Below are 17636 nucleotides of genomic sequence, written 5' to 3' on the forward strand. Positions count from 1 at the left end.
TTCAAATAAGAACACTGACCTTTCACCAACTCTATTGTTTGCAGAAAGACACCATAGTTGTATTCAAGGGTGTAACTCTGACTTAATATTGTGTCTACTTCAAGCCTGTATGCAGTGCAGCTGCACCTGTTGCTGTTGCAAAAAGAAAGAGCTCAACAGTCTTGTTCTAATCTCATCTACTGCCAGCAAGAGAGGAAAATGATCTTTGTCTGAGCCAGAAGATAAACTTGTGTTTGAAGACTAGACTTCTTTCCTAAATACAACTGCTGCCTTCCTGGAAACCTGTGTATCAGAGCAACTTCTGCTTTCTCTCTCTAACTCTTTAACTCTTTAACTGTTTAACTGTTTAACTCTTCTCTTCTCTTCTCTTCTCTTCTCTTCTCTTCTCTTCTCTTCTCTTCTCTTCTCTTCTCTTCTCTTCTCTTCTCTTCTCTTCTCTTCTCTTCTCTTCTCTTCTCTTCTAACATAATAACCACAATCTTAATTTTTCCCTGCCCCCCACCCACCCCCACCCTCTCTGTTTACAGTGCGAGAAGAAGGAAGACTACATTGAGCGTATCCAGATCTTGGACTTTGACAGCAAAGCTGCCATAGCATCCCACATCCAAGAGGTATTTCTCCTCCATAGTAAACAAAACTGGAGAGAATTAAGATATTTAACTTCTTAGACCATGGTAAACCTCTTCTGGCTCCATTACCTGATGTGTGGTAATGGTGGCACAGGCTGAAGATGTTCACTGTATGGCAGCTAGACTGTTGGAAATCAAACTTTTGTAAAATGACAGGGTGTTTATAAATGCTATTTTTTAATATATCTTTAAACAGCAAGTCTTATTAATGATACGATGGCGGTGATTTTAGGTGACTCATAATCAGGAGAACGTAGTGGACCTGCAGTGGTTGGAAAGTGGGGAAATGCCTCCTGAGGATCTGGACAACCTCTCCAGAAACCTGGCTTTCCACCTCAAACGCTTGGTGGATGAAAGGGACACACAGCTGGAGGTAATGACATGTTCATATGTATATGACATAGATTTATTCTGTCTTATTAGAGGTTATTTTTATCACCAAACAACATAAGCCAAACAGCAAAGCGCAACAAGGAAAGTGCAGTAAATTATGTGTGGTTCTTTTTGCTTTTTTTTTGTTTCTCTTTTTAGGGTTGGGGTGGGGGGGGGGGGGGGGGGTGTTGTCATGGGCAGATGTGTGTTTGTGGAGTCTGTTACACCTCCAAACAGCATTTTGCTAATGAAAATGAGTGGCTGCATTTAGGAGGGTTATGTGGAAACTTTTTGCCTTTTTTGCCATTACCACAAGAGAGCAGCCTCAGGAAGGAAGGGTTGAAACTGTTAACTGTCTCATGGATGGAGGGTGTGTGTGTGTGTGTGTTCGAGTATATGCGTCATTAATTGAGTTTCCAACCCATAGGGTACAGATGCCCACAACTGATATAGCAGATCTTTGTGTGTGTCTTTTTGTGTGTGTGTGTCAAAGGTTCTAATAGCCTCCAGATTATCACTCTGTAGTCCAGCCGCTCTCAATTAAAATCCCATTTCCTGTCACGGGCACTAGATCAAAATAGGCTGTGTTGTACTGTGGATGCACTTTTTGCCCTAGTGCCTGTAGTCTAGTTTTGGAGTGGGGGTGCTTTTGTTGAATCCATTAATCTACTCTGCTTTTTGTTTTTAGTCCATTCTAGTCCCATTGTTGAATCCCAATCTGCTGTAGACTACTAAAGTATTTTAACTGTTGCTTTACAAAGCAACCTGGCTGGCCAGATGTACAGATTCTCCTAAATAAAGATTCAATGGAATTTGGTTTAGTTTATTTTAGTGGTTGGCTTTTTATGGTATGTTTATTTTTTTCCCTGACTTTGAGTTTGACCTCTACGTAACAGCCCTGCATTTATGTCCTGCTTTCTGGGTCATCTAAACAACCAGAAATCTCACAACCTGCCCTCTCAATGTTTCTCTTTGATCCAGACTATAGTGGAGTTAACCCAGGAGAGAGACTGTGTGCAGTTGTCTCCACTGGCTCCCTGTCCAACACAGTCCCCTGGTGACTCCCCCAGCATGAGGAGGACTGAAAGCCGACAACATCTCTCTGTGGAATTGGCTGATGCCAAGGCCAGGATCCGGCGCCTGCGACAGGAACTGTGAGTGCCACAGCTTTATCAGCTAGATAAGTAATTGCTTAAATTGGGCAAAGGGGATATAAATGGAGATGAAACAGGAAATGTAAACAAGCCTGATTCAATCTCGGTAGCTACCAAGTTCAAGAACTACATTCAAAGAGGTAATTTCCTGAAATAAGATGGCAGCTATCACTCCTGATCTTGTTTGCTACTAAAGTTCCTATTTTGTTACCGTTGCAGTTTCTCCTACTGTTGCATCTTTGAACTGCAAACCCTAATTAATATTGGCTAGTTCTTAAAGATAAAGTAATTCATGGTCATCAAGGTCATTACTTGTACTTCATGAGCCGTATTTTGAGCACTAGGAACACATTTTTACTATTTTTAGACAATATTTATCCAAAAAAAAAATTCAAACATTGTTTTTGTCTTGAACTTTGTAACTGATATTACACTGATGATTTTAAGAGGGTTTTCACTGGTTATGGCTGACTTGTCTCTAATTGCATTAGATGGTTGTTTTTCTTAGCTTTTTGGAGACCAGATTCGTCATATACTTATAACATATAATTATTGAGAAATTAAGAAAGATAAATATTTTAGGCAATAGAATATTTCTACTGTAACTCAGCAGGCTTGCTCATACAGAGCCTGCTGTTGTCCCCCACTGTGTACTTAAGTGGAGAAATGATGTAAGAATAACTCATTGTAATAGTTTTGGAAAAGGCTTTAGGTCATATATTTGCGTCTATCATTTAGTCCTTATAATTTGCTAAATTTTTTGTTCTGTCTCTTTTGTCAAATAGACAATGGTCTGCTCAGGGCTAACTGAAAGGCTAAATTATGGTTTTTTAACAAGTGGTTGTTACTCAGAATGGAGTGCAGGTCATCCTCTGCTTGGGCACATGAAAAGACTGAAAAGCATCTCTCCCTAAGTGAACCTAAACCCATTCATGGGAATTTTCAAGCTGAAAAGGTCTGACATTCATCACTCTAGACATCTCCCTTATACTTCTTTGACCTACATTATGACGATTTCTTCAGTAGACCTAAATAGCGCTACAGAGCGGCAGCCAACAGGCCAGTGAATTATTTTGTTTCGTGGTTGCTATGGTATTGTTTACTTGTTGCTGTGGCGTCCGTGACAGAGGTTTTTTTCTCGTGTGATGGGCCGAACGAGGGACAAAAAGTCGGTCCATGCTAATGTAGTCTGGTCACATGATTGCGATTTCTTTTCTGGGGCAGAAGAGGAGTGTATTTGTTGTGTGTGGGTGCCCGCACATGCACAGATATTTGCTCTGCATAAAAATGTAGACGTGAGTGTCTACTGTGTGGTCTCGTGTGTGTGCGTGTGTGCGTGCGCGTGCGTGCGTGCGTGCGTGCGTGTGTGTGTGCGTGTGTGTGTGTGTGTGTGTGTGTCTGAAGGAGAGCGGGTCAGAGCCGGGGGGTATAACTTAGTGTTCCCACAGTGGTCTGTTTGTTAATGTGTCTGTTAAAGCTACTGCGGCTTGGCTGCTTTTCCTTCTCCTGTTCCAGCTCAAACACACTGAGTTTATACCTATGAAAACACTTTGAGTAATATTTAGGGCTGTTATTCCACAGTTAGTCTTTACCTGTTTCCGAGACCAAACATTTATTTGTACTATTTCCATTTATCTACCTCTAAAAGTCCCTTATTAGTTTTAAATGTACATGTATTGTACCTGTTCTTTTTCAAAGCAATCAGACAGAGACATCTAGATAGAAAATAGATTTTTTTTTAGTTGCATTCTTTGGATCTGAAATATGACAATTTGTTACAAAACACTAACGCAACTAGTTGATGAGAACATATTTTTAAGCATTATATCCTTTAGAGTAAATTATTGAAACAGAATCTTTAGCAATGGGAAATCATGACCCATTTGCTGTTACTCACCTAAAGTCTTTCTGCGTTGCGGGTCAACCAGCCAGGACAATGTGAATGTCAGTACAGTGGATCATTAACTACTACAAACTCTAACTCAGTGAGATGAAAGACAGGGATGTTCTGTTATGCTGGAGTGCGAGACTACCAAATTTTTAATGTGCACATTTTGTTCTTGACTGACAGTAGTTGTACAAAGTATAGTTTGCTGCCTTGTTACCTTCATTCAACAAGCACGACTCATTCATTTGTCATTATTTGTTATTATAGAATTGAACATTAAAAGTCAGTTTGGTTGATTTTCTTCATGTGTCATGTTTGGTGATGTTTATCAACAAGCTGTGTATACATGTACAATACATGTGAGTAGGGCTGGGACGATTATCCGACGTAATCGACGTTGTCGATTATAAAAATTATTCGACGTGGAATTTTAGTGTCGACGCGTCGTGTAAAACCACACAGGGTAAATGTTCATAGAACAAAACCGGAACTTTCTAATGGGACAGTTTATATCCATCGTCTTTGGTTTACCCGGATACAAGCGCAGCGCACGGACTGGGACAACGCGGTGACGTAATTGAAGTCATTGACTACGTGAATGATTTGCGTCTGTGTAATCTATTTTAACAACAAGGCGGCGTCTACCAGCAATACGACGGAGCGTGTGGAGCAACACGCGGCAAAAAAGGCTCGCACACGGTCCTCCAAAGTTTGGGAATACTTTAATCTTGACACCAACGGTGCGGTAGACTGCAGACTCTGCAAAGTGCATCTGGCATATCTCTCTAGCACGACAGTCATGCACGAGCACATAAAGAGGAAACACCATGGTGCAGCGAGTCAAGATGTTGGACGGGGCAAATTGTTATATTAAATGACTAACTGGAAAATAATTTCAATAAAATTACTGTTAGGTTAATAAAAAAAATAATCGTTAGATTAGTCGAATAATTGAAAAAATAATCGCTAGATTAATCGTTTAAAAAATAATCGTTTGGGACATCCCTACATGTGAGTGTGCATGTTGTGTATTTGGTAGTCAAAGTTTAACCACAGGTGATACTACAGTGATTCCTGCTGAGGTGATGTGTTGATACAGCTTCATATTTGAATGCTGCATCATCTGAGGTATTAAAAAGTGCTTTTTGTTAGTTCTCAGAAACACAGCTATTTCTGTTTGAGACAGGGCCAAGATTTAGGGTTACAGATAGAACTCAAGGTTAGGGTAAGAGGCAGAGCAGTTAAACGTTTAGACAGGTCAGACTAAGAATAAAGATTGTCTTTATTCCTTGGCTTTTTAAATATATCAGTGCATGCAAGTGTTTGTGTGTGTGCTTGCGCAGATGCAACGAGTGTTAAACCATTAACATAAGCACCAGAGCCAGCTGCATCCATAATATGAGCCCAAAGCTAATCTGCCATGCAAGACTTGACAGGTGTTTGTGATTTGGGGAAGGGAGGGTTGTGGGGGACGGGGAGAGGCAGCGAGAGGTGGAGGGGGTTAGCTGATGAAACAAAAACAGAAATGGGTGCAGGAACATCCTGCCTGAATATAGACGTCAGCTTCCCAAATAATGTTAGCTGTGGGGGAAAAAAAGGAGGATGCCTTTTCCTTATTGAGATGCACCCTGCAACTCCAGAGAGTTGTAATCAAATGGGCCATAAGATGTTCAGTGGAGCAGTGTTTCATACAAACACACACACACACACACACACACACACACACACACACACACACACACACAGACACACACACAGACACACACACAGGAACAGCATCTCAGGAATGCAGTTGTTTTCCTTCAAAGCACTGTGACACATTCTCCTTCTATGGTAGGAGAGTGGAGAATCAGCACATGTACACAAATTGATACAGACAGCAAATGTCAGGCTGCCCTGTTTCACTGCCACTTTAACAAATGATACAGGAGAGTGTTTGATAGCAGATAGCAAGACCCTGCTATTGAGGGTATAGGAATGAGACATTGAATTTTGAGTTTTGTACCACAACCAGAAACTCTTAACTTTCTTCTCTCCACCCCTAATCTTATCTGTTGTGGTATTTTCTTTTGAAGAAAGGAAGATGACTGGTTTGAGCCTCGGGGGCAGATTTGCATATGTTTACTCCTGAAGTAGTCACACGGTACTATATATTCTTCAGTTGTTTTTAACCGCCTCCCTTGTCAGTACGTGTGTTATGTCAGTGAGTGTGATGTCCAGCAGAAGGAGATTGTTTATTAGTAACCCTATTCACAAGACACAGGACAGATATTGTGTCCCAACCACCACAGCTCGAACACACCAGACACAATAGGCTGTTTTTACTTAAAAAACTGGGTTTGTGGGTTTACTGATGTCTTGAAATCAGCATGTGAGATGCTGATGTCTATAACTTACCAACAAAGGCCTATTATACTTAATGGGCTGTTGCCTATGTTATGTGTCCATGTCCAAGAAGTGTTTATACCAACTAACTCATCAAAATTGTAATGAAAATATTACCTGAAAGTGATAATTTGAATACAGAATCTATGACCTCCCAATACTTACTTACTTAAAGTAGGATTGGTTTTAAATCTTTTTAGTTGAGTCTTCAGTTCACAACTTCAGGGTGACTATGTAATCCTGTTGAAACTGATGCTCTTGCATGATTAATAGCAATAATTTACTAAAACAAACCAAACAATATAAAAACTGCCAAGCTACTGAAACTGCTTCTACTAAATACTGGAAGTAAAATGAAGATAGTGAAGCTGGTAGTGTAAAGTTTATCAAATGCAACTATTCTCTGCAACTGTGTCAATAAGTTGCCACCATTAAATGATTTGGCTGCAAACCTTGAAATGGAAATAGCCCTAAAGGAACGTCCTTGTTAATAGTCTGATTTGATAAAGGCACAAACACACACACTTAAAAGAACTTGTCACATGATTTTTTTGTGTATGGTTATATGTTAAACGTTCTGTCAGAAACACAAAAACATAATTTTCTTGCTTTCTGCTACAGAAAAAAAACTGCCTTTCTCTTGCTCCTGGCACTTTCTCTCTTCGTCCTCTTTCTAGGTCACATCCTCTGACCTTTTCCGTTTTTCCCTTGTTTAACCAACCCTCCCCTTTCTTTTTTTCAGAGAGGAGAAGAGTGAGCAGCTTTTGGACACCAGACAGGAGCTTGAGAACATGGAGGTGGAGCTCAAGAGGCTTCAGCAAGAGGTAATGCCACAAGTCACAGCATCCCTCACACACACACACACACACACACACACACACACACACACACAAAGCACACGAACGTTCATCTGACTCCCTCTTCCCTTCACCTGCTCCTCCTTCCTCTGTCTAAGTACTTTGTTTCTGCAACGCTGCCAGGCTTTAATCAGCTAGCTAGTGACTTAGCTCATTAGGGGCTATTAGAGCTATCTTTAGTCGAGCAACAAGCTCACATGGCTTTTGATTTGGAGTGGGCGGCAGGCTGACTGCTGGGCGAACAGACTGGATGGTCTAAGCAAGGTGGATGAGTTCAGTGTGCGTGCGTGCGTGTGTATAGAGTTTGTTCTGTTCTGTATGTTTTTGTGTAATGAGACTTAAACTGTGAGTTGGTCATTGATAGTTTACTAGTTGTACAAGATCACATAATTGGTTAACAGTGCCTTGTTAAAAAAAAAAAAAAGTATTTTTGGTACATGATAAACAGATGTATAATCTGTTTACATTCTTGTTTATGCAATTCATTATTTAGAGATATTCTCTTGTGTATTTTTTTTTATTGCAAACATTTGCAAATACTTAAACATATATCCACACATTGATGTTCTATATTTGGCTGTCAACTCCTGCAGAGCTACCAGCTGCTGTCAGACGCCCGGTCGGCTCGGGCCTACCGTGACGAGCTGGACGCACTCAGAGAGAAAGCGATCCGTGTCGACAAACTGGAGAGCGAGCTGAGCCGATACAAGGAGAGACTCCACGACATTGAGTTTTACAAGGCCAGAGTCGAGGTACACAACTGCACACACAGTGCATTAGGTCAAGCCAAGAGGATGGTGTTTGTTAAAGCACATGCCTGGGATACTTGAGCATCATGTAGCTGACATCAAAAGAACTAGCTATTGAAACATAAACAGCTCTTAATAATATTAGTTTAAGCTGGACATGTTGTGAACTTCAACATGTGACCAATATGCACGACCCCAGTGACTGTCACATATTATGCACACTGAATACATTATCCTAGACAACCCTTTATTTTTTGTGCCTTTAAACAAACATGCATATGTAGATAAACGTACTTTAGAGGTAAAAAGGTTTGTTCAGGTTGTAGTGATGCATGTAAAACAGGCACATTGTTTGGACCCATTCTGTACAATATAGTAAGTCAGATTTGAGCTTCTGTTTTAGGAGACAGACAAGAGAAGTAAAAAAATGTTTCTACGATCTAATTGGTAATGCAATGCTGTTAATATAAGAATTAACAAAAAGAAAATGACATTGCCAATAATTTTTGTGCTAGCTGCAGTGGTTATGTTTTGTTTAACATCTCTGCCGATGTGGTGATTTCTGTAGGAGCTGAAGGAGGACAACCAGATCCTGCTGGAGACTAAGACCATGCTGGAGGAACAGCTGGATGCTAGCAGGACCCGGTCTGACAAACTGCACCTCCTAGAAAAAGAGAATTTGCAGCTCAAATCCAAGATCCACGACCTGGAGATGGTGAGATGACGGATTTATGGATCAGTGTTTCACTGTCAGTGTAGATTTTTTTGGATAATTTCTCCGGTGACAATTCAGTTGATGGATGCAGATTGGAGTGTGACGAGAGTTTGAGCTAGAGAGCCTGAGGTTCGAATCAAAACTCAGGATCAGTGGTAGAGGTAAAAAAAAGCATTTATTTATCTCAACACGCCCTCCAATCTCTATTATCTCCAGGAGCGGGACATGGACCGTAAGCGTATGGAGGAGCTGTTGGAAGAGAACCTCGTGCTTGAGATGGCCCAGAAACAGAGCATGGATGAGTCTCTGCACCTGGGCTGGGAGTTGGAGCAACTATCCAAGACACCGGAGCTGACTGAAGGTGAGCTGTAGTTGGAGCCAAGGATGTTTTTAAACCCAGAAAACCGGAGAATGTTTCTGTGTGTTAAGTGACATCTAGAATAAGTTCTTTAAAAAAGCACACAAAGAGGAATTGGGTGTTGAGTTAAAATACCATGTTATTACCTGAGTTACCAGGTTCAAGCTGAAAGATTTAGAAAGCCAACAGACCAGGCTTTGGTCATTGGCTCTTGGCCCTGGCGTCACCCACATGTCCCTTGTACATTTGCCAGCCTCCACTGGGTTTTCTTTCCACTTGGTTAAGACCTGTAATTAATATTCAGTGGCTCCTGGAGGATAATCTGTGCGTTTGGATTAAAAAAGCTGTTAAGAGGTTTAACTAGCCAGGGATCTGGATAAAGACTTTGTATGGGCGGTAGGGGTTGTTTGTTAAAATGGCACTTTAAAAGCTTTAAGACCTGTAAAGTTGAAACGTAGGGCTTTGTATTAATTTAATTTTTGGTGGACTTACTGTAATCTTTACTGTAATTTTTTTTTTATAGTGATTTAAAACTGATGTGCTAAGCATGTTTTCTTGCTGTCATTGACCCAGCCCCTCAGAAGTCTCTGGGTGAGGAGGTGAATGAGCTGACCTCGAGCCGCCTGTTGAAGTTGGAGAAAGACAACCAGAGCTTGCTGAAGACTGTGGAGGAACTAAGAGGAGCAGCCAGTCAGGACACCTTCGGGAAACTGTCTAAAGTCAACCACGAAAACCAGAGACTGAACCAGAAAGTAAGTAATTAACTTATTATTTAAGTATTTGTCTTTGGTTGGGTAAGAAGTGAGGGCTAATTGACAGTTCTAAGTAATTTCCTGTTTTTTATTCTTAGAAAAATATGTATGACTCACATTGAATGACTCAATGGCTAATTACACAAATAAATATACTCTTCTAACATTTTCTCATCTCTTCAGCGCTTTTGACAAAATTAACGATGAAATCTTCAAAATGGTTTGAATATTTACATCATGGACATCAGAATGTCACAGTGCAAAAGCTTATCTCCAATACCATCCTCTGAGGGGTACCTCATGGCTCCATTCTTGGTCCAGTGCTCTTTGTAATTTACATCAATGCTTCTTACTCATTGCAGATGATACAAATGTCATAATTTGACAACTTTATATACTACTAATTTTGTTATTTCAAAGGTTTTGGCAAAAATGCTCACCTTACAACATGTCCATATAATAATGAAAAAAATTAAATTTGATTAGTCATCTTTTAGTTTCATAGCTTTTTCAGGGAAAATGGGGTGTATTAAGACATCAGATTGCCTGTCAAATAAGTTCTGAATCAGGAGAATCACATTGCAAGCTGATAACTGTGTTGATGCGTATGTTGGACAGTTTTCATCTGTAGGCTCGAACATGCCTGCACAACTTAGTAACCCAAAAGCCAAAACCCACATTTCTGACAGTTTAAAATAAAGTGAGCATGAGCTATGTATCAGTTATACTACAGATACTTTGAGCGCACTGTCTCTCTCTAAGGACACTTTGCAGTTTCCTTTTCTGCCCCTTATCAGGGTCAACACCAAGATTAGCATATTGGACCAGCACTCCTCCATAATATATCACGCTAACACTTGGCTTTAGACCTTTTCACACAGTCGCATTGAGATATAAAAAAGGGAAAGGAGAGCGTATAGAGAAGGGTGGATAGGAGGATGAAAGCAAAGCTGTAAATCCAGGCAGCCCCTTGCCTTTTCTTTTCCAGTCTTTGACACTCAAACGCCCCTCACTAAGAGAAGTCTCTCAGCTATTTTCAGAAACATAAGCCTCTCTCTGTGCCCCCTGAATAAAAAAGCATGAAATAGTGTTTTTCTCCCACAAAGAGAAAATCCAAAGTGAGTGTCCTGAGGTCTAGAGCCAAAAAACATTAAAATGTGAATACAGCTACTGGTAGACTCTACCGATAGAAATAATGTCATTTAATATATATATATCTGTGTGTGTGTATACTTAAACTTGAGTGTGTTTGTCTGCAGAGGTGTGACAGAATGAGATGATATATTACGTTTGTAGCATGGATTAATAATTGCACCAGCTTCTTTGTGATTGCGAAACACAGAGTAACTCATGGTATTATTCCTTGGCCACAATAACTATCCCTACAGTGAGTGCTTTATGATATCTGTGTAACTGACAGGAAAATAGCTGACAGTAATTTCTGAGCCACCATCAGTTATCCCCACAAACACTAATCATTAAAACCCAATCAAAATCATGGGATATTTTAAGATGCTACTTTCTTTGTGTCCAGTTGGAGCTGCTGCAGACTGAGCTGACAGCAGACAGAGAGTCGCTCCGCAGCGCCGAGTCGCTCAGCACTGACCTGATGAAGGAGAAGGCTTTACTGGAGAAGACTCTCGAAACACTTAGAGAAAACTCTGAGAGACAGGTACACACACACACACACACACACACACACACACAAATCCTGTCAGTGATAATTGCGTTTGTGCTATTTTTCCTGAATGCCACATTATAGCTGAACGATACATGGCTGACTTATTTAGGCCCATTATGTTTGAGATGGCAGAACAAGTTAGAGCAGTTAATCTAATATGTTGCAGCTAAATTACATCAAGCATTCGTGTGCTTTACAATATAGTTAACATTGCAGTCTGTATACTGCACAAGCATATGGCCAGGCAAACCAACACATTCAGACAAACAGAGCTTTGAGACTGTGCGTCATACACGCCGCTCTCTCCACAAAACCATCATTGATTCTAATTCCAGGAAGCTCCAAGAAAATAACATGAGTAAGCCGTGTAATTTACCAAAGTCTATGCTGTTTTCTTGAGAGCAATCTTTGTGCAATTGATTCACGTTTGGCTCACAAACCTATTAAGTGAAAATACCACTATGTTTTATTGACTGCACAGATTTCTGGCACTCTGGCCCAGATGCAGTCGCTCGCTGTGTGTCTGCAGGGATCTTATAGCTGTTAGACCCAAATCTGACAGCTATGATTAGTTTAACCATCTGATTTGTAAAATCCAGCCTTGATGAGGCACAGAGGCAGAGAAAACACAACACACTGTATTCACAGATTACTGTGGGCAATTCTTTCCAGTTGGTTGTAAACATAATGAGCACAACATTCAAATGAACTGCATTTTTGTGTAGTCTTTATAAGCTTTTGTATCTTTTGTGTTTCTACATGTCATTAACGGTCCTTCTTGATGCCTTTTTGAATTCTTATGAGTTTATTTGAGAAACTAAATGAAAATTTGAAGCAGGAACTTCAGGCTTCCTTCTTGTATAAGCAACAGCTCCTTACATAAAAAGTCAGAAAGCACAGGATTGTGAAACTTCTGAACAATAAACATTTTTTATCAGCCCCAATGTTCCACAAACAACAGGTGGGAGAGACCTGCCTGGGTAGAACTAAATCTAAAGCTTGTAAGTCCAAATCATCATATTAAACATGACGTCATTATAACTCTGTCTGCTCTCCAGCTGAAGGGTCTGGAGCAGGAGAACAAGCACCTGGGCCAGACGGTGTCGTCTCTGCGTCAGCGCTGCCAGGTTGGTGCTGAGGCCCGGGTCAAGGATGTGGAGAAAGAGAATCGTGTTCTCCACGAGTCCATCTGCGAGACAACTGCCAAACTCAATAAGATGGAGTTTGAAAGGAAACAACTACGTGAGTGAAATGTTTTTTAAGAGTTTTTGGGATTCTTAGCATTAAGTGTGGGTGTGTTTTTTTTTTTTTCTCCACCTGTACTTTTTGATCACAATGAATCACAACTACCTTTTAGTTTCTGGCTTCCTTTAGTTGCTTGTTTGTTCATTTTGAACTCACAGCATCAACATATTGGTTGTTTGTAACAATGTGTGTATTTTGAATGCAGGTAAGGAACTTGAAGTGATGAAGGAGAAAGGTGAGAGAGCAGAGGAGCTGGAGATTCATATGCAGAAGCTGGAGAGGGACAATGAGAGCCTGCAGAAGAAAGTTGCCAGTCTTGGAATCACCTGTGAAAAGGTGCGGTGCATTTTGTTGTCTGCCTGGTTTGTATTTTTGAGATGTCAGTTTGCCTGTATTCTGTATGTGTGTCAGTATTTCCCCACATTATTCAACTTCAAAATCATTTGTTTCATGTTATCAGATAAGATATGAAATATTAGTTATTCTCCAAATCATTTAAATAAATTTAGCAGTAATATTGAATCATTTTAACATGAGAAATGTGTGTGTTTGTTTTTGGTTCTTGTGCATCCCAGAAGTTTGCAATAAGTAGCAGCCACAGTAGCTTGTACCTTCACTTTAAGTGTGGTATTATCTGTGTCGGGGAGAAAGTTCTGACTAAACCTTATGCATTTCAGTTTTTTGATGCATGGTAGGCCATGATCTCCCCCAATCAATGATTCATTTTCTGCATCAGAGAAAGGAGTCTATTAAGTTAATGTGATCTTTCCCCTCTCTGTCTCATTCACTATTTGTGAACATTTTTACTGAAATTAGTTAAAATTTGGAACTTGATATGTCTGCAATTTGTAATGAGTTTATATAAAACATTAAAGCATTATCTAATAATGCATTTGAAGCTGTGACAGCAGCATTGAAGAGTATAGAGTCTTAGGCTGCCATTACCACCACCATCACTTATTGTGTGTGTAGGTGTCTTCTTTGGAGAAGGAGAACACAGAGCTGGAGGCAGAGGGCCGTCGTCTGAAGAAGAAGCTGGATGCTCTAAAGAACATGGCCTTCCAGCTGGAGGCTCTGGAAAAGGAAAACTCCCAGCTGGAGCAGGAGAACCTGGAGATTCGGCGCTCGGCTGAGAGCCTCCGGTCGGCCGGGGCGAAGGCTGCCCAGCTGGAAGCTGAGAACAGGGAGCTGGAGAGTGAGAGGAGCCAGATGAAGCGCAGCCTGGAACTGCTCAAAGCCTCGTCCAAGAAGACGGAACGATTAGAGGTAAAACTTCAGGACTGTCGTCATACGATGAATGCTAAAGTGACTGGACAGCAATGAAACACATGCAACCGTGTGTGGCAAGAAGCTTTCTTATAGGGATAAAAAAGCAAGCTACTGCTAGTTATATTTAATCTGCACCAGTGGTGGTTATGTATGATTTACCTGGTCCTTAACTGAACTGTACAGAATAGCTGTAGCGTTAAAGGCACCTTACATATTGCATTAAGTTATCATAACCATATTAATACTTTTACAGGTAAGTTACAGGGGGTCTGGCATACAGTGGCATCAGGGAGCAGCACAACTAGTTCATGGATGCTTTTAATATCCTAATCTGGCTATTCCTCTCCCAGGTGAGTTACCAGGGCCTAGATACAGAGAACCAGCGCCTGCAGAAGGCTTTAGAGAACAGCAGCAAGAAGATCCAGCAGTTGGAGGCAGAGCTGCAGGAGGTGGAGACTGAGAATCAAACCCTCCAACGCAACCTTGAGGAGCTCAAGATTTCCAGTAAACGCCTGGAGCAGCTGGAGCAGGAGGTAGGAACAAAAAAAAAAAAAAATGTTTCACATGCATCCATTCAGTAGCAATAATCATATGTGCTGAAATGTGGGAAATGGCAGCTTCAAAAATACTTTGCTTCAGTGTAAAGAAATTTACATTTTTGGACTGCACTCTGTAGCAGAACTGGTACAATGTCCAATGGAATAGCTGCAGGTGTTTTACTGACACAGCTTGTGTCAGTAAAACACCTGCATCCCACTTTTTTGTGGGATGGAGTGATTCTGCCTGGCAGAATGGGGCCAGTCAGATTGACCCAAAAACTGCAGTTGAGGCAGACTGAAGGAAGTGTTTGTGAAATAGCAGTCTAAAGAATTCAGTACAAAAAAATAAGTGAAATTTATTTGTTATTTGGCACTTGAGCAGCACTGCCACTCTTGTAGTCTATTCTGATAAAATTACAACATGTCTCTCATCAGACTTGGATTATCCCAGATTATTTGTCAAAATTGATTTTTGGCCCTTGTGTGTTAATCTGTGTCCACTTTTAGCCAAACATGTATTTACAAGGCATTTAGTCTAAAAGTTATCCCATCAAATGATGTTTAATCCATCTGCTCTCTGTTACGTCCTGTTATTCCCCAGAACAAGAGTCTGGAGCAGGAAAGTTCCCAGCTGGAGAAAGACAAGAAGCTTCTGGAGAAGGAAAACAAGCGGCTGAGGCAGCAGGCTGAGATCCGCGACTCCAAGCTGGATGACAGCAACCAGCGGATCTCCACCTTGGAGAAAGAGAATCGAACCATGGGCAAGGAGATGATCTTCTTCAGGGACTCCTGCACTAGAGTCAAAGACCTAGAGCGAGAGAACAAGGAACTGGTCAAACAGGGCAGCATCGATAAGAAGACGCTCATCACACTCAGAGAGGTAAGCAGAGCCCATACAGTGTCAGACATCTGCAAATATTATCAGATCATGTCCTGAGGTTTAGCATCATATTCATGATCCTTTGTTGGTGTTGGAAGCATCAAACTGATTTATAGAAAAATAATTTAAAGGAACTTTTTTATTGCTGCTTTTTATTATGTTCCTGTGTTAAATTCTGTTGTATGAACGTTTTGAAATTAACTGCCTTTAAAATAACTGTTGAAAGTGAAACCATTTGAAAAAAAATACAGAACATTGATGGTAATCAATTTATATTTCCGTGATAATCCTGACCACTGAAGACTAAGATACATGCATTGCTGGTGTCAGTGATATTCAGAGTTACTCAGAGTGTTTATGTGTGTTTAGGAGCTTGTGAGTGAGAAGCTGCGGACTCAGCAGATGAATAACGATCTGGAGAAACTGACCCATGAGTTGGAGAAGATTGGACTCAACAAGGAAAGGCTGCTCCATGACGAGAGCTCAGATGACAGGTATCAGCTCACAAACACACACACAAGCCGCTATATTAAGGGTCTGTATCTTGTTTTAGATTATATGCTATAGTTTTAATTAATCTCAGTCAATTGCAAAATCATCCTGTGGGAGATTTCTCAGCCAGTATCTGCCCCACCTGCTACACTCTTGCCAAGATGTCAGTTGGCTTTGCTATACGGTGGCCTATGATAACACTTTACCTGTATTTAGGATTCAAATTGTGTGATCACACTCTCACAGACAGGACTGGACTCAAATACACACACACACACACCAAGCTAACTGAACCTTTATTTTCAGGTTTAAGCTCCTGGAAACGAAACTGGAGTCGACTCTGAAATCATCTCTGGAGATTAAAGAGGAGAAGATCGCCGCCCTAGAGGCCAGACTGCAGGAGTCCTCAAATCTCAACCAGCAACTTCGCCAGGAACTCAAGACAGTAAGAAACACATACAGAAATCCATACTAATAAGCAATCAAAAATATAGTGTTTTGACACTGCCACAATAGAGAAGACCCAGTATAAAAACACATCCTAGAAACACCCACAAAACCAAAACACTAATCTCCAGTCTACACTAGAAACATTGAAAACACTCAGAGCTTCTCCAGGCCAATACATTATTCATCCATCCACTCTTCCCCTTCTATCGCCGTTTATCTATTCATGAGGCGGCAGTGAAAGAGCCGGGTGGAGTGAAGGATTTCTGCTTTCCTTTAGGAGGCGTTTGTGTTTTGAACTTGCTGACAACTTCGATCCAAAGCTTAAAGGTTGGATGGAAGAGTTGAGGTGTGAGGTGGATGAACTTTCACCTGTGAAACTGTAATGGATCCTGTCTGTTCCTACTTCACCATTACTCATGCCATACTCATACTCAGTCAAAAAGAACTATCTCACTCTCAGCCATCTTGATATTTTTGAAATGACGAGGCTGAAAATTACACACAAAGTTAATTTTATCGTCATTTCATTATTTTGTCTCTCCCCAGGTGAAGAAAAACTATGAAGCACTGCGTCAAAGGGAGGAGGAGGAGAGGATGGTGCAGAGCTCGCCCCCTAGAGGGGGGGAGGACCCTCAGTCTGTCAGTAAATGGGAGAAAGAGAGCCATGAAGCCACCAGGGAACTGCTGAAAGTCAAAGACAGACTCATTGAAGTGGAGAGAAATGTAAGTTAACATGATGTCAGGAGTGCATGATGGTTTATGTGGCTTTTTGTTAAGAAACAACTCACACACACAAACATCAATCATGATATCATATATGCATGTATTTTTCCCAGAATGCCACACTGCAGGCTGAGAAGGCGGCCCTGAGGAGCCAGCTCAAACAACTGGAAACTCAAAGCTCCAACCTTCAGGCTCAGATAGTGGCAGTGCAGAGACAGACTGCCTCCTTACAGGAGAACAACACGACACTACAGACACAGAACGCCAAGCTGCAGGTAATCCCCTACACAGTCTATATAATACACAGTGTATTGTATATGCTTTATATTATACAATTATACATAAAGAAATGCACTTTTCAAAAATCCAACCCTATCTAGCCTTCTCTCTATATATTGCTCTATTTGTACAGTTGCTTTGCCAGGCTGCTTAGCTCCCTGGAATGGATTTAGACTTGTACTCCCTGTTTGGCAGCAATTCAAACCCTGCTTATGGGCG

At 40.9% G+C, this 17636-nt stretch overlaps 1 protein-coding gene across 5 annotated transcripts in view; it reads left to right on the forward strand.

Annotated features, from left to right (window-relative positions):
- ccdc88ab (coiled-coil domain containing 88Ab) overlaps nucleotides 1-17636 on the forward strand; it is a 65973-nt gene that overhangs the window by 33428 nt on the left and 14909 nt on the right. For all 5 annotated transcript variants that reach the window (XR_008829562.1, XR_008829563.1, XM_056395433.1 and 2 more), the window contains exons 6-23: nucleotides 528-611; nucleotides 862-1002; nucleotides 1983-2155; nucleotides 7171-7252; nucleotides 7879-8037; nucleotides 8603-8749; nucleotides 8966-9110; nucleotides 9681-9859; nucleotides 11394-11531; nucleotides 12599-12782; nucleotides 12991-13121; nucleotides 13758-14051; nucleotides 14405-14587; nucleotides 15195-15473; nucleotides 15843-15967; nucleotides 16272-16410; nucleotides 16962-17138; nucleotides 17252-17413. Coding sequence is in view for 3 of the 5 variants with exons in the window: in XM_056395433.1 (XP_056251408.1) it covers nucleotides 528-611; nucleotides 862-1002; nucleotides 1983-2155; nucleotides 7171-7252; nucleotides 7879-8037; nucleotides 8603-8749; nucleotides 8966-9110; nucleotides 9681-9859; nucleotides 11394-11531; nucleotides 12599-12782; nucleotides 12991-13121; nucleotides 13758-14051; nucleotides 14405-14587; nucleotides 15195-15473; nucleotides 15843-15967; nucleotides 16272-16410; nucleotides 16962-17138; nucleotides 17252-17413 (2922 nt within the window). In the remaining 2 variants the exon portion in view is untranslated. The remainder of the gene's footprint in view (nucleotides 1-527; nucleotides 612-861; nucleotides 1003-1982; nucleotides 2156-7170; nucleotides 7253-7878; nucleotides 8038-8602; nucleotides 8750-8965; nucleotides 9111-9680; nucleotides 9860-11393; nucleotides 11532-12598; nucleotides 12783-12990; nucleotides 13122-13757; nucleotides 14052-14404; nucleotides 14588-15194; nucleotides 15474-15842; nucleotides 15968-16271; nucleotides 16411-16961; nucleotides 17139-17251; nucleotides 17414-17636) is intronic.

The sequence above is a fragment of the Seriola aureovittata genome, chromosome 14 (assembly GCF_021018895.1).
Source record: "Seriola aureovittata isolate HTS-2021-v1 ecotype China chromosome 14, ASM2101889v1, whole genome shotgun sequence".
Classification (NCBI taxonomy): domain Eukaryota; kingdom Metazoa; phylum Chordata; class Actinopteri; order Carangiformes; family Carangidae; genus Seriola; species Seriola aureovittata.